The 25908-nt window shown below is 42.8% G+C and overlaps 1 protein-coding gene across 9 annotated transcripts in view; it reads left to right on the top strand.

The window, feature by feature from the left end:
• Nucleotides 1-25908, top strand: part of BCAS3 (BCAS3 microtubule associated cell migration factor) — a 317385-nt gene that overhangs the window by 111269 nt on the left and 180208 nt on the right. For 7 of the 9 annotated variants that reach the window (XR_005563467.1, XM_039381060.1, XM_039381058.1 and 4 more), the window contains 6 exons: nt 635-679; nt 6673-6797; nt 7405-7570; nt 8749-8849; nt 20901-21001; nt 24395-24591. Coding sequence is in view for 8 of the 9 variants with exons in the window: in XM_039381060.1 (XP_039236994.1) it covers nt 635-679; nt 6673-6797; nt 7405-7570; nt 8749-8849; nt 20901-21001; nt 24395-24591 (735 nt within the window). In the remaining variant the exon portion in view is untranslated. The remainder of the gene's footprint in view (nt 1-634; nt 680-6672; nt 6798-7404; nt 7571-8748; nt 8850-20900; nt 21002-24394; nt 24592-25908) is intronic. The other 2 variants (XM_039381061.1, XM_039381059.1) reach the window with 1 other exon arrangement.

Raw genomic sequence — 25908 nt, 5'->3', positions numbered from 1 at the left:
CTGAACCAAGTCAGGGTTCTCCCTCCTGCATCTGTGCAAGCTTTGATGTGGGGGCAGAAGATTTGCTGGGTCACAGAGTTGCTAAAGATCTTGAAATTAAGATGTATTTCTGTCCTGGCAAAAGGCTGGAGTGATTTCCCCTAAAAGGGGGCTTTAGGCTTTTTAATTTTGGATTCATTGTGCTCGTACCTGTCGTTGTTTTTACTCAGGACTTGCCTCCCCCCAGTAAATTTGTAAAACTGCCTCACTCGGACCTTCAGCGTTTCTCGGAAAACACCCACGGATTTGTTGGGTTTGGTGCTAATTTTCCTGTCACTTTTGGCTTTAATATCTGCCACTGCCTCAGATGTGTGAGCAGGTGTGAGGAAGGAGCCCTAAGCTGAGTCTAACCCGAGCTGTAACCCCGAGCCCAGCTTGCACGGATGCGTTCCCCGTGTCCCAGCATGAGGAGCCTTCCCGGGGGGTTGTGCTGGGAGGGAGCTCAGGGTGCTGCTTCCAGGACAGGGCATCAGGAAGGGTTCCACAAGCTATTCTGGGGACTTTCTGAGTAAATCTTAATGGCATGATGTACAGTGGACTTGTTGGGAATGGAGTTTTCATCTAATTTCTGTGCATTTTTCCCCTTTCTGTGAAGACCTTACCTGTTTGGAGCAGGATGTTTTTCCATAAAAGCTCCCTGGTGAGTTCCCAGTTCCAACCCAGCATGCCTATAAATCCATTTGCTGTCCTGGCTGAAAATAACTCTGTGCTTAGACTTCTTAATTTTGGATTAATTTCCTTGTTTACCTGCATGGCTGATCCATAGGTTTCCACCCCCATAATTTCACTTTCAAACCATGAGATGTGTGTTCACCACCGAGCATTGCAAAGAAATGCATTCACCTTCTTGATTTCTTTTTTACCTTTGAGAGTGCATTTAATTTTTAAGTAGCAGGGAAGTTGAAAAAATAAATTATTTCTAAGTGGGCAGAAATTACTGCAATGTCTTTCCAAACAAGGCTCTTTTTTTTTTTATTCTATATTGCTTCCTTTATTATTGGAGCACTAAGTTGCTTACAGACAGAAAACATCGATGATGACCTCTGGAAAATAAGCCAGATTAGCAGTGAGTAGGCAGTAAAGTACTGCAGGGAGAGAGAGGTGCAGCAGATAAAATGGGCACTGGGAAAAGAAAAGCTGATTTCACTTGAGAAAAAAACCCCCACGGAATGATTTGGGTTGGAAGGGACCTTCGGGATCATCTCGTTCCAACCCCCTGCCACGGGAAACAGTTCTGTTAAAATCGGGATATTTGAAATAATGAGGGGGGTTTGGTTTAATAGGAAAAATTGCAGCACGTTATAAGAATAAAGACAGGAGAAGGAGCAAGTTTTAACAAGTTATTTGGGTTTGGAGCTTGGTTCAGTGTTTGAGCAGTGCTACATCACCTCCATTTCCTAACGGGATGAGGGTCGGGTGGTCCAAGTTTTGGGCAGCAAGAACTGGGGAAGTGGGAACATCTTAGAAAATCAAAAAACTTTCAGCTTGGAGGTTTTGGGGCTTTGGTTCTTTTGGGGTTGGGGGTTTCCTGCCTGTTTTTAATTTAGCTCGAGATGCTGCTGAGCTGTTCCTGTCAGTGTCTGTTAGAATATTTGTCCATGGCTCCTGGTTTTGCTGCTGGAAGTTGGTTCCACGTTCATCACCCCTTGTGTCTGTGCCAAAATATTGTGTCCAGCAGGAAGAATTTCTTCAGAGCTTCGTTGGGACACAAACCTCTCTAGGGAAAGGCTGAGGACAGTTATGGGGTTTATGGGAGCTGACCCAGGAGAAGCAAAGGAAAGAAGGGGACTTTGCCTTAACCCTGGAGAATTTCTAATTACTGAAGCATCTCCCTAAACCCCATTTCCAAATGTAGATTATGACACAGCTCAGAATTTTAACTGATGGGGCTCTGAGAGCACCAGAGTTTTGGCAGGGGATTGTGGCAGTCACCCCCTGCACAAATTTATCAGCCAGAAATGAGTTGAGATGGAGGCAAGATTAAAAGGCTGAGATTAAAGGGGGGGAATATATGAAATAGGCTCAAAAATCGTTGCCCGTCTTTCCCAGGACTCTTTTTGTGGTTTGTTTAATGCCAGTGCAAGCTCAGAAATATGGTCCTTGCTAAGTCTGCAGAGAAATTAAGGATAAAAAACATGCTTTGGGAGGGGGAAGAAATCATGTTGTTTCCATTAAGGTCTTAATGAGACCTAAAATTCTGTAAACAAAACGAGTGGAGGTTTGACAGGGAAGAGCCTGGTGAATAAAGGAGCCCACCATTCCTTTTCCCTGCTTTTCCTTGCTTTGGTCGTGATGTGACAACTGGAAACGTGGCTTTGGTTTCCTTGTTTGAGGCACAACGATGAACTAATTAAAATTTATGTACTTGGAGGTGGATTTTTTTTTTTTTTGGTAATTTTATGTGCAATTGCGAATTTCACCCAGGATTTTTCTCCTGATACTGTTATTGCTGCTTTTGTAGTTGAGATAAAGCTTTTCCCTTCAGCAGTGTTTTGGTGGGTTTAGTGTGGAATTGTGGATAAATGCTTTTATGACTCTCACGTGTTTGTTGGAAATATAAAATCAAAGTGATTCTCAGTCTTTGCAGCCTCTTACTATTGATTAATAATATTTGAATTTATATTTGAATTTATAAGGCAGTTCATTCATATCATACATTTGCAATTCATTTATTGTTTAAAACTCATGTCACTGGTTTGACTGTGAACTTAAAGGTACATTTAGGAGCCAGAAGACTTTTGTGAGACATAAAGCTCTTTGAGGAGCCCCAGTTGTGAACTGCACAGCCTTCTGGCTTTCAAAATATTTTACTAATGTTAATTCATATAAATAAAATAGAACAGAAAATGCAAACTAGTTAAAATATTGTAACTATTTAGCATTTTTATAGAGAGCTAACACAGTACATTCCCAGAGATTAGGGCAGAGTTTGGTGTGTTACAAAGTCAACAAGTGGTGGCACTGAATAGTTTCCATAGGTCTTAATCTGTTCTTGTTGTGTTGGCAACATGAAAGAACTTCCACGCTGTGCTGGGTCCCTTCACTGCTTTTTAAGCTCTGACCAAGTGATGTCTTAATTTTCCTCTTTAGTTCCCTCCCATCTCTCTTTGTGCCATTCCAGCAGAAAATGCCCGTGGATGTTTTTTCCTGTGTCTCCACCTCGGTGCTTCTGCATTTAAAATGGAAATAACCCTCCAGAGTTGTGTTAGAAAAATTAATAACAGCACAGATTTCCCCAGATCCTGTGATATTGAGCCAGGTTTTGGCATTAACTTGACTTTTGGAGGTGACTTTGACTCCAGCAGGGGCAGGTGATGTGACATGGTCTGCAGTGGAGACACAGCTCTTATTAAATTTACAGCAGAGCAAGAGCTAAAAGGACAAGATTTCAAAGGTGTTTTTATTACTGTTGTATTTGTGATAGAGTTGGGATAAAACTGCTGCTGTGTCTCATTGAATTCCAGGTGTAGTTGCACAGTTGAGTAGAACCAGAGAGGAAAAAGTAAACTGCTTTTTCATTCTTCTGATGTCTTACATGTAGTGCTGCTGTTTCTAATGTTTGAAAGAAATGAGGATTGAAATTATAATGGGGAATGTTTTGGTCCCATTTGCTTCGCTGTCCTGGTTTTAGTGTTGATTCCCAACACCCTGAGCTTCTTCCTGCCTCCCTTTTCAGGAAAAACCTCTGGCACAACATTTTGGAAGTTACTATATTGTGAAGATTCTTTTAAAATTAACTGTTTTTTAAAAGTGAGGCCAAATGTGCCTCAATTTCAGCTCTTGGAATAATTTATGAAGTGCTGACAAGCCAAGAGCAAGGAAAGAGCAGGAGTTCAGAGCAGAAACAAGTCATTCAGCACCCACCTTCAACATGATTGTTTTGTTATCATTTATAAAGCTGAGAGGGTGTTTGCATCTGCAGAACAACGAGGATTTATAGTTTCCAAGCTGTTAAAATATCACAATGACACGAAAATGTATTTTGCTAATGGCTGAGGATAACTGGGCTTCGGAGCTTTGCTGAAGGGATGAAACTGGAGCTGGAATGTGTTGATGAAAACTCAGGGATGGAGGAAAATGGGGGTAAAATTAAAAATCCCTCAGTTGCAAGAGGTTTCAGAAGAGACTTGTTGACATCTCAGCAGTATTTTCAGAGCTCTGTCCAAACCAATAGATGCACTGGGGGTGTTTTGGGTTTTTTTGTTTGTTTGTTTGCTTTGTTTTCCAGCAGGGCTGAGTTTAACCACAGGAGTAATCTGTGTTTTACAAGTTCTGCTCTCTCTGCCTACAAAACATCCTCCTCCGAGGGAAAATGTTCTGGCACTGAAACCAACACTTAAGTGCCTGCCTTGAAAGATGTACATCTCAGAGACAAGGTGGAAATAGAACCCAGCTTGGACCATTTCCTCTAAGGGTGTTTGTGACTGGATTTGGCTGAACACAAGAGTGTGGAGAACCCAACAGAAATGGGTTGTCACAGTCCCAGGTTCACTTCTGCTTCAGGGCCTGAAGGAGTGGAAATCAGTTCTGTCTCTGCTGAAGTTTGCTCCAGTTTGTAGCTGAGAGTAGTGTTTACTTTCACATTTTTTTTTCCCATTTTGAATTATTTTATGAACCTCTGGCAGTTATTTTAATGATTTAAATGATAATTTCATAAATCCATCAGGTTGTGTTGAGTAAAAATTGAGAATATTGAGAATATTAGGAGAGTGTAGTGTCAAGAGTTTCTAAGACTGAGTGTGGCTGAGTGAGACCTGTGCTCGTGGTGTGCCTTGTATTGATTGCTGGGTGACACTGTCCTTCTGAACAATCTTCTTCTCTACTGAAAACAGTTCTTTACTGAAGTGTAGACCAGTAACAAGACTCTAATTAGTGGATGCATTTCTATTTTAATTTCTGAAGGAATTTTAGTGTGGGAACACTTGAAAGGCGAGAGCTCAAAATAGTTCTCAACATACAATTTGCTTAAAAATACTGTTTGTGTGACAGATGATTATTTCAAAGTGAAAGAAATCTATTCTTGTTTTATTATGACCAGCTAATAAAACACTTATTAGTTAACACACCATCAATTTAAATATCCTAATATAGATTGTGCTGTGCCACTGCAAGCAAGGGAATAAATATATTTAGAGTCAGGAACTTTTGGGAACAGAGTTTCTGACCCAGCCATGTGTAGCTGGAGGTTTAACAGTTGGATATTAAGTGCTTTGTGGTGGTTCAATAGCAGAGTTACTGACTATAAATTGCAATTGCTCTTTTGGGACATTCCAGCTTCTCCCACTTGTAGAGCTTCAGGTCTGATCCAAGTCCATGGAAGTTTGTCTGAACCTTTCCATGATCTCTGATCAATGTGATGGAATTCCTTTGGAATTTTTGTTTCAATTTCTAATGGATACGTTGCCTTGCTATGTGAGTGATTTATTAGTATGTGTGGTATTTTAGTATAAATTAACTACAATTATACAACATTTAAATTGTTTTCTGCCACTTTAGAGTATTTTTCTGCTGCTTAATTGCACTGTAACACTTGCAGTGATTTGTCTGCACACATTTATATGCACACTCAGAACCATTCTCTGAAGATCATTGCTTAAAAATTGAAGATTGTTCCTTAAAACTGACCAGGTTAATGTGGTGTAATCACAGGCTGAAATAGAGTGGAGCAAGAAATTAGTAGAAGAAATAAGAAATAATATATTAGTAGAGGAAAAAAGGAAAGGAGGAAGAGGCAGCAAGAGAAGGGAGCAGGGAAAGAGAGTAGAGATGGAGAAGTATAAAATAATTTGATTAAAAAGATGGGTAAGAAACAAAAATGGAGAAGGAGAAATCCTGTGTGGACTTCTGAGACAGCTTTTCCCTTAAGGAAAGGGTGGGATCCTGGTTTAATCCGGTTTAAACAGGCAATGCTCTGGACACGGTGCTGAGTTTGTGCACAGCAGAGTGTTCTGTACCTGCAGGTTCCTGTGGGCAGGAACCACTGCATGGTGTTTTAGGAAAACAGAACATAAAATTTCCATATAAACCCTTTTACCTGCTCCATACACATCGTGGTTGCAGAGGAGAATGTCTCTTAATCTGCTTTTCCGTGATATAATTCCTGGTCTGTTCTAACACGTGGCTCGTGAGTGTTGCATCCTTTCCCTTCCCTTTATCCTCTGCATGTTTTCCCTCTCCCCCTTCTTATATCCCGTGGTTTCAGTGCTGTGCTGAGCTAGAACTGAGCAGCAGTCCAGGTTATTCCTGACTTTCTTTTGCAAATGCCAGAAAATCTCCACCACCTGGAATGGCTGCCCCGGAATCTGTATTTTCATTCCCAAAGGATTGAGGATTACAAGTGTTTGTGTTCGCTTCTGAAATTGTTTCTGTTGGATGTAAATATTCAATATTGGGTCTTTTAAGCAGTCCAGTTCTCCATTAGGAGCCAGTGCTGTTCTTCCAGTTGATAAGTTCAGTGATCCAGGGGAATTTGGGACCTATCGTTGGGAGACACTGAGCATCTGTAAATCCTGCTCGGTCTTATGGGAACTGCAGATAGTCACTATTTCTGAACTAAGAGGTTAAAATGACTGTTAAGGAAGGGACACCTTCATTTTTAACCTGTATAATTCTGTTTTGTTCTTTCTTTTAAAGCAAATCCAAACCAGCTCCCCAGATTTCACCCAGTAAGTCTGTGGGGGGAGAGTTTTGTGTCGCCGCAGTCTTTGGATCATCAAGGTCATGGTTTGCAAACAATTCCGGTCTGAAGCGGGAAAAAGGTGGGTATCTGACAGAATTAGGGCTTGTAAACTTAAATTTAAATTTAAATGCTTTGTTTTCTCATTCTGTGACAAGTTCTGAGAAATCAGTGTGGATTTTATTCCTTAAACTCCCTGACAATGGAGATTTTGGGGTACACGGTTGGGGTGCTTTGGTAGACGGGACATTTTACAAGACATTTTAATTAATGAAATAAATCATTGATCTTCTATCATGATACAGTGACAGAAAACAAACTTTGATAGTTCAATCCAAAGCTACTGTGTGAAGGGGCACCGAAAAGCCTGCGAGGTAAAGGTGAGACACCTCTGCTAAAGCAAATGTCCAGACACAAATTTTGGGGGTGTGTAATTCCCTGAACACACCTGGGCAAGAAACTCTGTTCCACCCTCTTTCTCTTTTATGAGATATTTGTATTTTTTTGAAACAAGGGGGAAATGGTGTGTTTTGCACAGTTTTCTTTTTGTCTTTCCAGCCCTTTCGCTTCTTTTAATTCCCATTTTTTGCCAGCGAGGAAAAGACTTAAAAGAACGCAGAGTCTGCTGTTTCTGTGAACGTTTGTCTCTGTTTCTGCTGCAATGAGATTTTCTTTCCTTTTGCAAACAGATCAATCCAAGCAGTTTGTGGTGGAGTCCTTGTACATCATCAGCTGTTATGGGAGCCTGGTGGAGCACGTCCTGGAGCCAAGGCCCCTCAGCACAGCTCCCAAAATCAGTGATGACACCCCCCTGGAAATGCTGACCTGCCCCAGAGCCAGCTGGACTTTGGTTAGGTAGCTCATTCCTTTCACTTTGCCTTCTTTTGGTCCAGAAAGTGGACCTGCATCACTCATATTTTTTCCATGACCTGCATCACTCATATTTTTATTTTAAAACTCATCCTAAAGACTCTTAAAGTGTTCCATTGAAGGAGGGGACACTTGATGGGAAATCCCATATAGTTCTGTTAGTGTTTATGTGTCCCATTCAAATACTTCTGTGGACGTGGAGCTACATGAACATATTTACAAATCAACAGAGCTCCTTATTAATTGGTGATTTTAAATGATCAGATTGTAATTTACTTTTTATACAAGGACCAGAAACAATTATTTGAGTGGTGTTGAAGTCCAGAATTCTGCTGTGAGACAGGAGGGAGGTTTCCACACTGAGGCATTGCAAAGAGTTAGGCAAGTTATCCTGGGAGCCAGCTGAAGGTAGCAGTTCTTAAGACAGTTGAAGAAATTATTCCTGACAGGTGGAGGGAAGTAAACAAAAATTGATGAGAAAGTGTCGTCAGTGCTTTTGACGTTTTAAAATATTTTCCTATCGATTTTCCTCGGCTCCCATATTCCTTAGTGCTGCTCATGGCCGGGCTGGACTGATCAATACTTGATTTACCAAGCTATTTAGGAATGGCCCACCCTAATTAAAATTACAGCACAGGCTTCGGGGCCATTATTGTTGAAATGAGTAGGTTGTAATGGAATTGAAAATTCTAATTGGATCAATAGCCCCTAACTTTACACAGCTTTATTTTCACAGTTTGTAAAGTGCTCAATGACTTCCCAGGGTGGGAGCAGTGCTGGTGAACAGAACAAAAAAAGTTCCCCAGTTTCTGCTGTGTGTTTATATAACGTCAGCATGACATACAATGGTCCTAAACATATTTGCCAACTTAATCTAAACCTCCCTCTTGGGTTTTTTTTGTTTTGTTTTTGTTTTTGGTTTTTTTTTTGTGTGTGCAATCCATGCTGCAAGTCAACAAAGAAGAATTGTCTTTGCCTCACAGTCTGCAGGGTTTGGCCCTGCTGCTCCACTGCCTGTGGTGTGCTGCAGTGTTTGAACAAGCTAATTTAAATAATTACAAACATTTTGCGAGCTTGTATAGATAATTGCATGTGATGACAGAAACACTGATTTACATTCTCTGTATTAGCTTAAATATTAATAGTCTTGTGTTTTACCTCAGAACTCCTCAGTGGAATGAGCTCCAACCACCATTTAATGCAAACCATCCTCTGCTCCTGGCTGCAGATGCTGTGCAGTACTACCAGTATCTTCTGGCTGGCTGTGAGTAGCTGACAACTTCTTGTCTTGTCTGATGTGCACATTTTCTGCAGAGTGGGGCTTTCTGAGCTGGTTTTTCAGCCTGTAATAATTTCAGTGTATGTTCAGCGTACAACTAACTGTGTGGAGCACTGAATGTAATTTTGGGATTTTTTCCATGAAGCAGAGTTGAGAGGCTGTCACACAGCCAAGATGGGAGTGTTTGGCTTGAGAGCAGGGCCCACTGGATCCCCTGAAGTCCTCAGGGTTTCCTCACCTCGTTCCTTCTCACACTTTTTGCCATTTCCTGTCGTGAATTCCACATGAATTCAGTGACAAGTGAGTGCATCTGCATTTTCCCCCTCCCCTGGAACTCCTGGTTGCTGGGCTCCTTCCAGCCAGAGCCTCAGGGAGCTGCTTCCCTCAGGAACCTTGGCACTGCTTCCACCAGCCACATCATTCCCAGGGAGCCAATATGCATGGCATGGCATATCCAGAGACATTTATATATCTATGTCTACAGGTAAAATTTGTGTGTGTGTGTTTATATTTATGTATTTTTTTTACAAACCCATGTTTGGGTTTTACAGACAAATTAGTATCTTTGTGAGGTTTTATCTGACAATTCAAAAAAGGGAAGACTACTATCAGTGAGTAGCAAGGCTCTGTTTTTTCCAGGGTATAGTGAGGATCAAAGCAATGTAACAGTCCAAGTTTGACAAGGGAACAACTCTTGGCATCTGTCAGGGTACCCCTGGGGAAACCAGACCCTCTGCACAGTTGTGAGTGCAGCCAATGCCAGCAGGGGCTGTGACAGGACATTTAAAATGCAGCCAGTGGACATGTGGGCCAGGAGGCAGTTTGGGTGTGACTGGGAAAAAGGGATGTTGGGGCCAGATTTGAGCTGTTGCTTCTCCCTGTGCATCTGCTGCACGAGCCCAGGGTGTTTGGAAACCTGCAGGGGTAGGTTCTTCCTCCTCTGCTGCACAGAAGATAGGAATGAAACTCAAAGGGTGGACAAGAATATGAAAAAGTAATTAATAGTGCACAGCACCATTAGATTTGCACTTTGGGTAGAATTTTTTGCTCAATCCCTGCCTTATTTTAATTCCACTTCTAAGTAAGAGGGTTCTGCTGGGAGCTCCAAGGTCAGTGCAAGGCTGTATTTTGGTTGTATGTTTTAGGATACAAACACAGATCACCATTTTCAAGTGAGCCTGTCAAAAATGAGGTGTGCAAGCCTGGACTGGAATTTTCATATGAATATTTTGAAACACAGAGTACAATCATGTCAACAAGTATGTTAGTAATTTATAGCAAAGCATGTAATAGATGTTGTTAACTGTAGAGCATAAGTCTAACTTCATGTTGTACTTTAAATAACTGCTACCACACAATGTGCTTGTACTGATGATAATTTATTTTGGTATTAATATTTTGATCCATTGCTTGTGCATTTGTTGCTGCTGAGTGGTCTTCAGCCAGTCTCCAAAACTAGTTTTAATTCACAACTACAACCTATATTTGTGCAGCTCACCTGCTTGGGGCAAATTTCTTCCCCCTCCTCACCCTTCCCAAATTCTCTGCTCCAGTTTTAGATGTCTTTATCATCCATATTGTTTCAGCTATTTCCCCTGCACAGAAATATAGAAATTACTCTATGTAGCACACAGTTACTGCATGTGGGTCCAAGAGCACAGGATGCTCTCTGGAGAATTCTGGACATTTTGTGTAAGTACTTTGTCTGCTTTTTAGTTTCTGTTGAAATTAAAAGCCGTGTTTTGCAAAGATAGAGCCTGAACAAAAGCCTTTCTGTGAGTATCACATGCACAGGTCACATTTATCCCACGTCTAAAATCAGGGGTGAATGGTGCTCACTCTGTATTTTTTTTAACAGCTCAATTGCTGCACATTTCAAATGGTTTTATACTGAAAACTTTGTAAAGGAAGAAGAATGAAAGGTAGCCAAATTCCAACAATATGATGAACTTGTATTATTCGAATTATGCGACTTTTAATTCGGGTTTTAATTCACATAATGGGAGTTCTTTAATGAAAATCACACAGAGGTTGGAAAAGACCTCTGAGATCATCGAGTCCAACCTTTGACCCACCACCACCTCATCTGCCAGACCGTGGCACTGATGCCACTTCCAGTCTTTATGAAATGCAGAGAAAATGCAAAGAAAAACAGAATAATAAACACCAAAATAGAATAATAAACACCAAACGCAAAGAGAATAATAAACACGGAAAATCATCTAGAGGACATGTTAAAAATGGCATAACAGAGAAATCTGTGTGTGTGTGTTCAGATTGGTTCAGTATGACTCCACTCAGTGAAATTCCTGAAAAAAAATGGAGTCAGAGCAGGTTTCCCAGAGCAGAGCCCAAGACACCTGGTAAATAACTGCTGACCCGGGTCCTGTGGCCCTGCTCTCCTGCAGCTCTGCCAGGACCTGCAGCCTGGCCTTCCACGTGCTCCTGCTTCCATCAGGGCCTTTAATTGCCAGGAGGTGGCTAAAGCAGGGGCTGGGGGGATGCTCCAGAGCCCTGGCGCCGTCCAGGGGCTCTGCTTGGATCTGTCCCCGAGGTGGAACACAGCAGTTCCTCCCCAGCCCTGTATAGCATTTCTGCCAATTGTTTGGCTCCATTAAGTGTGCAGGGGAAATAAAAGCCTGAATGACCAAGTCACAAGGGGGTATGGATAGACCCTTTCTTTGTCCACACTCGGAACATTGCATTAGGTCTCATTATCCATTTATAATAAGTGACCTTTGCCCCCCCTGGGTCATTGAAAAACCCTCAGTGTGCTTTTTAGCACAGAGTACCTCTGTCAGCAGCCCGGCAGAACAATGAGACGTCTGGCAGGGCTGCTCGCGGGGCTGCACGGGCAGCCTTCCAGAAAGGAGAGCTTTGGTGCCAAAACACGGGGCCAAAAACCTTCCTCAGCCTCTCCAAAAGTATAAACCAGGCCGGTGGCTTCTCGTGCTGAACAGTGAATAATCTAAAAAACCATTTATTGACACCCAGCTCAGCTTTTAATGGCTTTAAAGAATCTCGAAGTTGCATTCTCAGCTCAGAGGGGAGGAACAAGGAGCCATTGTTTGAAGGAAGGTTTTGTACAACAAGTGTCCAAGACCTTTATCCCAAGGGTATTTGTAAGTGGATCAACACAGCTGTTCCACTGCTTTGGGGTCATCTGGGACATCTGCTGCAGAAACCTGGATGAGAGTGTGCAGTTTGTGCCTACCTGAGCTCGTTAGCACGGCCAGGGCTGGGCACAGGGGAGAAAGTGGGGAGCAGGAGATTTGCACCCTTTGTGGCTTGAAAGTGAACTTGCATGTAGAATTCCACAACCTGCTGGCCTGCAGGAAGTGTCAGGATCCTGCTGCCAACTGTTTTCAGGCTTTCTGCAGTTGGTCAGTGTGAAAATATCCCATCCTGAGACCTCCTCACTTCTCGCAGAGCAGATTCCAGACTCGCTGTTGTCTCCATAAGAGTTCATCCCGCAAAACCCCGGATTTATTACAATCCTCAGGTCCTCAGTGCTGGGTGTTAGGACTCAGATATTTTTCTGATTTAATCCATAGTATTTTAGCTTATTTGTGTCTCTGGTATTCCCTCCCTGTGTCTTGAGCAACTTCTAAATCTAAGCACAGCAGAAGAAGGAAATCTTAAGTCACATTTTATTCTTCCTCATTGTTTTTTCTTTAGCATAAATACCATCAGGTGATGTAGTTAGACTCTCCTAGCAGACCTGGCAGTGGGAGGAGAGTCATGCAAGGCCCTACACACATGTGTACAGGAGAGGTTTTGGTGTCCACAGGAACTTTAAATAGAAAGGACTTGGCTTTCTCCAGAGAATTGCCAAGTTTTGTCATTAAATCCTGCTTTCTTCCAGCTGTTTGATACTTAGGAATTAGGATGGTTCTGGCAGTATAAACTCTTGAGGATGCTGTGAGGATGGGCAGGGGCACCTTCCAGCAGCCCAGGTTGCTCCAGGCCCTGTCCAACCTGGCACATTTGAATCCACACAGACACGAGCCTGGCACACAATGGAATTTCCATGGAAATAGGGAACTTGGCATCACAGCAGAAAGTCTGCCATCCTTGTTTCATTCTTCTCATTTCCTCTCTTCCTTATCCCTCCACTTGGAATTCACTTTTTCATTGCACTGGAGGGCTGGACAGGACTTGCAGTATCTGAAAGGTGGCCAACTAACACATTAATGAATAAACCCCCTGAATTAGACCAAAAACTGCCCCACGAAGGTTTTGAATAAACTGAGATCTGATTTCTCTCCTCTGGCTCTGGAAAGGGCACCTTCACGTTCCAGGCAAGAGTTTTGGCTCATCAGGACCAATTTTATGGACACGACCTGCAGTTGTCAGGAGTGGGCCAGTGACAAGAATTAATATATTAACTGGTATGCAGTACTCTGACAAATTGCTTACTAAATACATCAAAATTGATTGGGCATTCTGTGTTTAAATTGACAAATGACTGCATTAGGGGAAGGAGGGAAATCCATTAATTACAGCTGCCCTCAACCATAGGAAATGTAATCGTATAAATATAGATTTTGTTAAAACAAAAGTCTGTACTTTACTCCAGTGTTGCTGGTAAGTGTACTTGCACCTCTCTGCTATTAAACCTGCAATAGGAGGTTTTGAAGACAGATCTTTGCAATTGGCTTTTAAATAATCAAAGAGCATTTCTGTTGTGTTAAAAGGAATGGTGCAGTTGTTTCTGCATCCCGCCCTGACCGCTTCTGCAAATTGTTTCTCCCTCAGAAAAATGGACCTGTAGCCCAGGCTGCCGCTGCCTCATTAATTGTTTATTCTAAATGCAATGTAATTTGTATTCCAAGACGTTGGGATTCAAACCAGTACTCTGCATTCTCCTTCTTTGTCCCTGTCCTGGTCTCCCAAGTAATACTTGCAGGGCTGTTACTTATTTCTGAGTAAGAATTTGCTCTTGAGTTGGGCCTGAAGATATGATCAGTTTTATAGACTTTGTTAAGGGATTCTTGAAAAGATTAAGGCCTGTATTTATAGCTGCCTTTGACTTTTGGCTGTTACAGCAGATTTTCATTTCTGGACCAACTGCTGCACATATCTTGTGTTTTACTGAAAGTGGCTTTCATTAGAAGTCCAATTTAGTAACTATCCATTGTCTTCAAAGGGAAAGGGTGAGCCTTCCCCTGCTGTTTGTTTGGGCTAAATGATAACACCATTTATACAGATAATCTCTGTAACTCTGACATCATGTTTGCACTTCCTTCTCCCTCTCATGAAAGCTGTGCACCCTGAGCAAGGCTTCTCCCAGCAGCACTGTGGTTCTTTATAACCCATTTATATTCCTTTCCTACATTCCATTGATGGAAATAAAAATTACATACCCAGGGCTGGTGAATACTGTGGAAAGCAGTGTGGAGGGTGGGAGGGGAGGGTGTATTAAACAACTGTGTGACTGTGAGCTGTGAAGACAGATCCTATGAAAACCAAGCCGTGGTGCCTGGAGTCACAGCCAAGCTGCTGCCAGGGGAGTTACACCACAGACACAGGAGGAATCTGGTCATTCTGGTCTGCCAGCCCTTCCCAGGTGAATGAACTGGGGCTGAGAGGGACATTTAGTGTTCTACCTCCATTTTCCTCCTTGCATTCTTTTGTGTGTGAGTATTTAACAGTGGGTTTGATCCCTCCCAAGAATACAGGTTATGGTACATCTCCTCTGTGTGTACCTCTGGTGTGTGGTGGGGTGATTTTGGGGAGGCCAGAGCTGGCCCTTGCTCTGGGCATGTTCAATGTCTATCACAAGGGAACTCAGTTTGAAATAATAGAGCTGATTAATTGAAGATATAGGTATCTGTATGAACATATAAGTGAAACAGGTAAAATATGTTGGAGAAGAATTTTGGCAATTTAAAATTTGGAATTTTTTACTGCATGTAAAACTGTTGCAGATCTTAAATAGATATGCTAGAAATATATACATTTCTATTTATTTTTTATGAGTACAGTTACAGAATTCCCAGTGAAACTTGATTCCAAATGTGCATTTCTCTTACAGAATTGTTACATGTATTTTGGATTTTTTTGGCAATAGGCACAAAGAGTGGAAATGGAATTTTCAGGTTTACTTCTTACACTTGGAGGTGTAACAGATTCCAGAGTGATCTGGGTCCCCTTCCAGAAAAGGTGTTTCTAATGAAACTGGAGTTCATGCTATTTTTTTAAGGGAAAACTATGTTTCCCTAAAACTGTAACCTGCACTTTCTGCTCCCTGCAGGAACTAGGATTGAGTGTTAAAGGGAAGCAAATTTAATTTCTGCCTGAGCATGGACTGATTGGGGTAAATGGGAGCGGGGTCAGGTCATGAAAGAGCTGCGTGGTCCCGTGAGCAGTGGAGTAAATCACGATATATTCTCCAGCTGTTTGTGAAATAATATAGACAAGGTGGATAAAAATTACCTCTGTGAGGTGCTCTGGGTGCTGGGGATGTGTGTGTTGAGGGTTTGATGCAGAGATACACCTGGGCACGTGCGTGGCTCCGTCGGCTCACCCTCCCTAATCCACGTCTTACAAACCGACCGCTGGAAGCAGCGCGGCGTCCGGGGATGGAAACACTTTCAGATGTGTACAAACAACCCTAATGAACGAGGGCACATGCTGAAATGGTTCTTTACTGCTCTGGCAGGGTCATCTGGAACTCCTTAGAGCGGGGTCCGTGGACACGCAGGGGTCAGTTTTCAAAGCAGTGTTCGGGGATTTGGCCGCGCGACTCCCATTGACGTTAATGGGAGTCAAACGGGTAAATCCCCACGCTCCGCTTTGAAAATTTACTGCTGAGCCTCTTGACTTCTCACTACACACTTTGATTGTAACAGTAATCCATGGTTAACATAATTTTCCCGACAATAATGTCAAACATACTTTTGAAGTCGGTGAATTATAGAAATAGTTACCTCTTCCATAATTCTTTAAAGATGGCCATCAGATGGATTCCGCCGTGGGTTCGTGCGGTTGGAATTGTTCTTTAACTCGGGGAAGGATATGTATGTTCTCCTTTGGTGCAGAACTGATTGTGTGCTCACAGTCTGAGCCTTAAGGTGCTCTGGACTGTGAGTAATATCAGGTTCTAGCTCTGCCCAGCCTGAAAGTTCATCGTGCTTGGCTGGTTTCCTAAGGGGACTTTAGAGATGGAAGCTGGAGTTAAGCACAGGGAATATATACAGGTCTTACAGTACAACCAGGAGTGATGGTGAGGCCTAAACACCTTTTTGGGGGAAAAAACCTCCAGGCTGTTGACCATCAGACCAGTGTATGTAAGGAGGAGGTAAAGCAGTCATCAAAGCTGGAAGATCTGAGGAGAATTCATATCCTGATTACAGACCAACTGTATTAAAATGCTGATACAGAGAATGGATGGTCCATAAAGCACCAATAAACTTTGGGCAGTACACAAATAATGACTGAATAAAGCTCCAATAAGTTGTTGGGGTGAAATAACTCTTAGCCCAACTAAACTACTTTACAGGGCTTTTTTTTAAGCTTAATTTTATGATATTTATGTATATAAGGATGTCAGAAAGTCCTCACAAGAAAAAAAAGTGAGTGGGGAGAAGTTTTGGGTAAAAGGAGATATTTTAATTTGCCTGCCGTGCTCCTGCAGAAGTTTACAAGCTGAAAGCTGCATTAAAACCAGAACTTGGTTCAGTAACACAGAGCCACAAGTAAAAACATGTAGAGCGTATCACCAGACTGCAAAGAGTTTATTGTAAACATGGCTGTGAGCATTCCAAATGAGCCTCTGATCTTCTCTTGACTGTCAGACACGAGCAGAGGGAGAGCAGGCACAGAGCCCCAACTCACTGACACAAACTCACTGAGGGCTCCTTGGGTGTGCTCTCCATGGCAAACCCGACTGTGGGACACCAAAACCAGCCTCTGACAGGAGGGAGATCACATCTGTGAGGTGAATTTGAAGGGGCTGCCTGCAGACCTAAAGCAGAACCATCCCCTCGTGCTTGTCGTGGGTGACACGGGGTAACCAATGCCAGCAGTTCCAGGAGGAGCATGAAGTAAATCCAACTGGGGAGAAGCACTCCTGAAGCTTGTTGACAAGCCTGTGATTACCTCAGGTCTCTAAACCACCTCTGGTTGTTTTAGGTATAACTGAGGAACCACAGGAAAAGCATCAAAATCAGATGTTAGGGTGGGATTTGTACGAAACCAAGGATGTGTCCTTTTATCCCGAGTACCTGTTTGCCACCAGAGCTGAATGGATTGGTTAGGAGTACATTGACCTGTTTCTACTGGATTTTAGAAACTTATTTCAGCCTGGAAGTGTGTATTTAGCTGGAATAAAGGCAAGCTCTGGGGGTGTCTGCAGGCATGTGCACCAAACAAATAGGCTTTATAGTCCTCGAGCGCCTTTGTTTGCTCCCAGTTTGGACAAACATTCTTAGAGAAGAGCACATTGGGAATTTCATATATAACTCTCAATTAAATTGACTTGTGCAAAGCTTATTTATATAAATGAGAAAATTAAAACCTTTTGGTTCGAGGAGTACACAGCACTAAGTAAAACTAATGATTTATTGTTCCCAAATTAAAACCATAAGTGCACGCACTACAATTGAGCTGTAGTGGTTCTTTGTTCCAACACTTTCATGCTGCTGAAAGATGACAATTTATAATCTTTGAATGAAGATTTGTCTTTGCTCTAGGTATTTATTGTATAATTAGCCCATCTATGAACAAACCCGCTGCATGTTAATTCCAATATTCCTCAAACGTGAGTATTTCTCTGGGTGCTGCTCACGTGTCAGAAATGTCTATGCAAATTATTTGAGATTAATACAAATTGTTTGTTTTCTTTACTTGTCACTAAATGTCACGGGGAAGTTTTGAAACAATGGTGTTGGTTTTTTTTCATACTAAATCATGAAAGTGTGTGAATCACATCCAGAGAATTCCAGGGAAATATCAGCTCTGCTGTATTTCAGCCTTTGCTTTGGCTTGTGTTGAAATCTGTGGCCCCACAGTCCCTTCTGTGCAGCTTTCCTGGCACTGACAATTATCACACAAATAACTTCATTTGTAATGTGGTTTCTTTCAGCCCCTTTGCTTAAATGTGGAGTGGCTCAGCAGAGCTGCTCAGGGTGGAGGGGCAGGAATATATTCCACATTTAGAGTTGATCTGCATCACTTTTCACTTGAAGGAGGACAGAGCTTAAAAGTGCTACTCTTCCTTTTGGGCAGCTCAGAGCTGATTTTTGCCCCTTGCCAAATATTTATGGCCAAACCCTGATTTTTTGCTGCAGGTACTGGTGGAGTTTTTCAGAAGTGCCTTTGAGTGCTTATTTTTAGATTTATTGCCCTTTACAAGCAGACTTTAGAAACTCATGTCCTGTCATACTGCGTGGACAGAAGTTGTATGTTCTAATTCTCACCTTAGATTTTTAATAAACACTCGTTTTCTTTGTACTTTTTCACTTCCCATTTGTGTATTTCTCAATTAAACAAACTCAGTTGCATTCTGATATTTGATATATGTTTGTTCCAGATGTTGGTGTAAAAACAGAAAAGGTTAAAAATTGGCATAGCTCTGACACAAGGCATTGAATTGATTATTTGAGGAAGGTGCAAACCACCTGCAATTGCCAGTAAAATACCTCTGTGCAGCAAAGGTTTGCTTGCTCCTGGTCTGTGTGTGCTCCATTTGTGCCTTATTCCAATGAAAGAGGAATTCCAGGAGTGCCAGAAGAAACACTGCTTGCTGCAAAGCTTCGGAATAATTTAATTTAATTATTTTATATCCTGTCTGATAGTGAAATTCTTGGGAAATTGAAACAATTCTTTGCTGCAGCATAAGAAAAGCCCCACTGATGGGGGAGAGGCTGCCGTAATTTCCAGTGTGAATTCAGATTTTCAAAGAATTAAGCTGGAAGATAAAAGATTACTTTTGAGCTCAAATTCCTGGAAATGTCCCTCTGGGCTTAAATTAATCTCATCTTGGAACTTGATACTGATGTGAGAGGTGCGTGACCCAGAAATGAGGGGGGAAAATGGGGTTTGCATTTTCAGACCGTGCTTGTTCCTGTAACTTCAAGGGCATTTTAAACTTGAAAAAAAAAATGACCATATGTATATGTGGAATAAGCAGCACAGGGATGGCAAATCTCCAGCAAGGATCACTTGTCTTAGAAAGTCCTATCTCCCAGCACACTGGGAATGGTGGGAGTGGAGACCGGGAGCAGCATTACGGATCCCAGATACGGATCCAAACCTGCCCCTCTAAACGCTGCTTTTGTGATAGGTGTGGGACAGAAACACTGGTTTATTAAATAGGCAAATAAATTACAGAGGGCTGACCCCAGCTGAGGCTTTATCAGTGCTGCCCTGCTGGTGAACTCTGAGGCAGAGCTTTTCCGTGGAATTCAGCATGTCGTCACTTTTTGGGTGGAAAGAGTTAACGCCGCGCTCGGGAGCTGCAGGGAGGCACAAGACCTGTGCAAAGCTGTGATTCCTCAGGAAGAGCCTTGCAGCACAGCATCCAAACTGATCGTTTTTTTCAGCTTTTTAATTTTTTATTTTTTTTTTTATAATTTCTTCCTTACTGTAAAGCTGTCTCGGAGCTCCAGGAAAACATAGAAGTCATTCCACGAGGGAGAAATCCGGTGAGCGAGCAGGGGGGATGCTGCTCCCTGGGCTGTGTTTTTGCAGCTTCCCTAATCTTGACAGCTCTAGTAGTTGCCCCTGGGATAGAAAGAACAAAAAAAATTCAGAACAGTCCATAAAGTTCCCGTTGGTTTGAAAGCAAAACCATCTGCTGGAGCCACGAAGAGCCTGTCAGGGAGTTCAATAACAGGAAAGCCTGCAGTTGATCAGCTGTGCCCTCTGGAACAGGCAGGAGGATTTAGTGGAGGGAGCCAGGGGATGTGGGGAACATCAGGACAACAGCAAAATGTGTCAAAATAAGGGTTTGTTTCTGTGGTTTCAAATATAGAGCTTTAAGGTTGGGCACTGTGGTTTCATATTCAGATTTTCCTGGGAATCCTCAGGTGTTTGTGACCCAGGAACGGGGGGAGTGTTCTCTTGAAAGGAGTTTGGTGTGGACTAGACAGACACATCCCAAAGTTGTTGACTTAGGTCTGACATGGCTGCAATGGAGCAGTTGAAGGCAGTTTTTATATTGTCTGAAAACTGGTGAAGAGACACTGCTGAACCAGGGGCTGTGGAGGGGTGTGTGCAGGGAGTGGGGCAGATCATGGAAGCATAGAATGGTTTGGGTTGGAAGGGACCTTAAAGATCATCTATTCCACCCCCTGCCATGGGCAGGGACACCTCCTACTATCCCAGGTTGCTCCTTGGACACTTGCAGGGATGGGGCAGCCACAGCTTCTCTGGGCAACCTGTGCCAGGGCCTCCCCACCCTGACAGCCAAGAATTCCTTCCCAATATCCAGTGCATGGTATCTCATGGCTCCATAGCTTGAGACACCCACTCACACAAGCAGGATGAGATTCCCTTTATTCCATGGATTTCTGCAGCCCCTGTGCTGTTCACAGAGGCGCCGCTCTGTATTTATGGGTATTTATGCTTTGCCATTAAAACTCCAGTTTTTGGGGGGTTTACAGCATGGCTGGAAACATTTGTGGTGGTTGGAAACCTGACACAGAAAGGTCGACCCTGCAATAACACAGTTTTGAAAAATTAATTTGCAAAAAATAATTTTCAAAACTTTGAGTGATTTTAAAATTGTGTGACTGTAAAAATACTTCAGTATTTTAAGAACTTAAGGTTAAAAGGAGAAGAGCCAATGGGTTTTCCCAATGGCTCTATGGATGCATCCAAGTTAAAGAACAGGAATCTTGTCATCCCTTTTGATGTCAACATTTGAGCTCTTTCTGCGCTTCTAGGAAATCTGTTGTCGCAGATTTTAGGAAAATTGCTGTACCAATAACTTACTGAAAAAGTTATTATATTATTCATTTGACAGTGGATCTGATTTTTATTCATTTAACAGCGGATCTGATTTTTCATTTTGTTTTGGCTCTTTTTCAGTGGTGCCACCGGGGAGCCCTGGGCCCATCACCCGGCACGAGTCGTACGACAGCTTGGCCTCCGACCACAGCGGGCAGGAGGATGAGGAGTGGCTGTCCCAGGTACATTTCTGGGGTGTTCCAGTTCAGGAAAACAGGAATATTAGCCACTGGAAGTAAATTTAGCACCTTCCCTCCAAATGGGAAGTAAGCTTCCAACGACCAGGGGTGTTGCTGTGGGTGAAACTCGTTCGCTCCCGGTTTAACGTGGTGTGAGTTTGGTGGCCTCTACATTTTAAACAAATTAGATAAAAACAGACAAAGCCCCATCATTACTGACACAATCACATCTTTGGGAAGCTCAGGATGAAGTGGGAAGTTTCAGTTGGCAGCAGCAAGTTACCCCTCTCCCTCTTTCTGCTGACAGACGTGGATAAAGGAGGTTGGCTTGGCAAAATGACTTTTGGGTGGTGACTGTGCTGCATTTTACCATAAAAATGGTTTACTTCCTTCCTTTTCTGGTTATCTGCATTTCCTGCTGATAATTCCTGTGAGTTATAGCTAGATATAAACACTGTATTGCTTTGAAATCATCCTGCTTGGTGGAATATTTTTATATGAGGTCAAATCTTTGTGTTTTTATCCATTCTTGCTTTGTCTCAGTCAATGAAGCTCCTCTTTAAGAACTCAGTAAATACTTGACCATTTGGCTCAAAACAGAAGTTCCGTTTAAGAATGTAGGTCATGAATAATACACTGAGAATTAGTTTCTGTTAGAAATAAATGTTAGAGCTAAATAAATAAATAACATTTACAAATTCTCTGGATTTGCCAAAGCAATTACAAGGTACCTGATCCATGGAATTCATCCTGACAAATTAGGTGGGTTTCCTTTGGTTTAAGAACAATGTTGTTATGGGAGTGATGCATTAAATGTGTTGCTGGGGTGTATGGCATAAATATGAAATATTCATGGATGGGATTTGCTTCTCCCGCTGGTGAATAAATCATACACGGCTTTCTCCTAAAATGAGAGGTTAGGCTTCCACCTGTCCAGGAGCACATTCACTGGGGAATCCTGCCATGGGAATCCACTTCCCTGGCCTGGGTTCCAGCTGTGGCTGCACATTGAGACATCTCATTTGTGTGTGCTGGGTCTAATTTCTCACAGCACAAAGGTGGTGGAACAACTCAGTCGGGGCAGTCAGCAGGACTTCTATCCCTGAGCTCACTGGGGCAAGATCTCAACTGTAGTTTTCCACCTCTCCAGTACTTTTTGGAGAGTTATTTTACTCTTCTGGTGACTTTGTGGTATAGCAGAAAACCACAGGAAAAAGAGATTAAGGTAAATCTACCTTATGGGTGTCTGTTTATTACTAATTCTTGGACGATAAAAGGTGTCAACGGAACTTAAGACCTCTTGAACTTCATCACACCCATCCTCTGAAAGAGCAAATATATTTACAAGGCAAAAAAAAAAAAATAAAAAATTCCCAGTTGATGTCACAGAAGGCAGATAATTCCAAGGATGCTTCCAGAATGTTTAATTTTTGCTGAGTGAAGGGGTGGTGATAGCCCTCGGAGCACGAAGGCGCTGCCGCTCCCCGAGCAAAGCCACTTCAGATTAAGCCCAAAGTGCAAGTGTGCTTTTCAAAATGAAAGTGTTGTTATCAACAGTAACAGCATGCAGCGAAAAAACACCGCCCTTCACTTCAACTTTTCAATTAGAACAGTGGGTAATGTGTGCTGTCAGTGGGAAGTAGATACAATATGTTTGTCCTGCACACAACAGGAGAGTGAATAGGAACATCTGGCCGTAGCCTCAGTAAAATTGCAAAGGCATCTGTTTACCTCTCGGCTCTGTGACACTGATGGTTTCAAGCTTAAAATATACAGATTACTTTATCTGTGGCCTAATTTACACTGCTACATAAAAGCCACTTGCCTCAGAAACGGCTGCAGCCAAGCTGAGTTAGGCTGAGAGAAGTGCAGGGATGGAAACAGCGCTGCCCAGGCTGGGGGGTTGTTGTCTTTCACCAGCACCCAGCGTTCCAAACTGCCTCTTAAAGCTTGACAATCACTGCTGGTGGACATCTATGCCATGTGTACACAAAATCTATTTTCCTGAATTCCCTCATTGAGTTATATTTCTGCTGTTTGTTATTTTAGCAGAATTGATAGGAATTTAATAGTCTTTTTTTTGTCTTGAAAGTGTGAGTTTGCCAGAGCTTAATATTTTTATTTCATATTCCCCTTTTCTGATTTTTAAAAGCTCTTTTTGATTTTTGGTGTTGTACAATCTTTCCAGCTTTAATGATTCTATTCTGTAATTACAGAAGTTCTATGCCTTGTTTACCTATTTAATTACAAGGCCTAATTTTCTAGTTACCATCTTAAATTTTCATGGTTGTTTGCAGTTCTACAGTTGCCTTATTTAATACTTTATCAGAATTGCTGCTCATCACGTTTAAAGTTATCAGTGTGAAAAGACATTTTTAAAATATTTTGGATGCTTCATTTACTGAAACAACTTATTTTTCCAAAGTCCCCATCCAGACTTTCACAGGGAGCAAGCACCCAGAGGAAAACTTGAATATTTGAAGTTATTGTTAGACACACCACAGGAATTCTCTGTGCCTTTTGGAAGCAGCCTCAGAGCTGTGAAGCTTTTGTCTCTCTGCGTGTACGTGCAGTAAATATCCCAAGTATGCCTATTCTATAATTTTGGGCAGTTGTTCACTGCACACACGCACCCCACCTCTGGTTTAATTGTCAGAGTTTTGGTTAAATGAGTATATTTGTGTGTGGCTGCCCTTCTGTTGCACACCCTTGTTTGTGTTACGTGGTGACAGCACGACCCGGGCTCATCCCAGGGCCCTTCCCATCGCTCTCAGTTACAAACCTTGTGCTTCCCAGCAAGATGCTCCCTGCCAACCATCTCCTCACATGTGCCAACAGGAATTATGAGCTTGGATTTGAAATCCAGCTCTCGCTGTGTCCGTGGGAAGCAGCGCTGTTAAAGGTGTGAACTTCCACAAAGCAGCTGCAATGAGATTCCCAAAAGAGCATCCCTTGCCCTGGTCAGGATGGGATTTTCTCTGGCTGCTCCATGCAGATTTAGGCAGGACTGTGTTCCCCTGTTGGTTACACCACAAGGGCAGTTTCATTGTGTTCGAGTTAGAGCACATATTTCATCCTGGCAAGGGGAGGAATGAGCAGGAGCAGGTGAGGGGATGGCCAGGATGGAGCGTCAGTCTTCAGAACAATTTAAGAACTGGGGTTCAGTGTCCTCAGGCTGGAGGTTCATGGACTTTCAAGGCTCTGCCAGAAGCTCTTGGCTTTGGCTAACACATCTTTTCTCTAGCAAAGACATTCCAAACTTTCCCTTGTTAGACCCTCCTCCAGATGGACGGCTCCGAACATCCTTTTCCCTTGAACATGGCCGGGCTCCGGGCGCTCGGCATTCGGAGGGAACCACTCATTGCATTAATCATTTCCCACACTCCCTTCCCACAGGTCGAAATAGTGACTCACACGGGGCCCCACCGACGCCTGTGGATGGGCCCCCAGTTCCAGTTCAAAACAATCCACCCCTCGGGCCAAACCACCGTCATCTCCTCCAGCTCGTCGGTGCTGCAGTCGCACGGCCCCAGCGACACCCCCCAGCCGCTGCTGGACTTCGACACGGACGATCTCGATCTCAACAGTCTCAGGTAAAAACACAGCCCCTTTCCAAGCTGCTTCACATTTGCTGTGTGAATAACTCGCCTCCTGCTTAAACGGGGCCATCTGTGCAGGATGTGTCACAGCTTTCACCAGGCTTGGCCAGATGAAAGTCTCAGAAGAGCGCGTGACTCACCCACAGTAAAAACCCACGCAGGCCAAGCAGCTCAGGTTCCTTTTGCTGCCCCTTCTTGGGCACACGACAGGGAAAGACAGGACAAAGCCTGGTGGCCTTGCTCAGCATCCTCTAATAAATCCATTTTCTCAGCTGTGAGTGGGAGCTTTGTGCCCTGGATTTAGACACTGACTATCAGCGGTCAGTGTGTTGGAATAGTAAGTGAACTTCTGGAATGTTTTCCTGCTCCCTGGTTTTTGGTTTTTTTCCCCTTCCTTTGGTCCCTTCCCTGTAATTCTTTTTCATGTGTTTGATTCATCTGGTTTTGGACATTGGCTGATTTGGAACTGGGGGCAAGGGCTGGGCCTAGGGAAGGGAAGGAAGGAGAGTGAAGGCAACTGTGGGTTTGTATTTACTGGTGGTTTGTAGAAGAGCTTTATGCACCATGTGTTTGTGTCCAGGAACTCCAGATCTAACAAGTTTCCATGCTTCTGACTCCTCATGTGACTTGGAGTCCAGAGTTCTGTGGTAGGGACTTGGATGGTTTGGGACTCTGTCTGAAACTCTTAGCAGTAAAATAAGAGAGATGGATATTATGACTAATCCCATTAAAACTGGGCAGACTGTCCTTGGACTGGAAATCCATGGGTTCGAAATGTGTGATTTCTCCTTGTTTGTAATTATTGCCATGAGTAAGGATATGGCTGTCAAACATATTATTTTTTATTGTATATCTGTGTGTGTATGAAGAAAGAAAACTGAAATAAAAAATACTCATGTGGATCTGTGTTACAAAAGGGGTGGGCAATTACAAATGAGTCTTTTCTCCTAAAGTGACAACACCTGCTGTTGAGGAGGTGATGGAGGCTTTTTAAGCAGTTTGGGTGGGGGGAGCTTTTCCCTTTGAGGCTCCCTGAGAGCTCCCATCTGAGCCATGCCTTGGGAATACTCCCTTTGTGTAAGTCTCAAAAAATACTACTATGGATCTGTGTTACAAAAGGAATGAACAACTATAAATGAGTCTTTTTTTTCCTAAAATTACCAAAAAAAAATGCTGCTGTTCAGAAGGGGAAGGAGGCTTTTTAACCTGTTTGGGTAGGGTGAGCTTTTCCCTTTGAGGCTCCCTGAGAGCTCCCATCTGAGCCATGCCTTGGGAATACTCCCTTTGTGTAAGTCTCCAGAAATACTCCTG

This window comes from Pipra filicauda, unplaced genomic scaffold, assembly GCF_003945595.2.
Source record: "Pipra filicauda isolate LSUMZ 115617 unplaced genomic scaffold, ASM394559v2 scaffold211_size2331000_pilon, whole genome shotgun sequence".
In the NCBI taxonomy this organism is placed as follows: domain Eukaryota; kingdom Metazoa; phylum Chordata; class Aves; order Passeriformes; family Pipridae; genus Pipra; species Pipra filicauda.
This window is presented reverse-complemented; position numbering and strand designations above follow the sequence as displayed.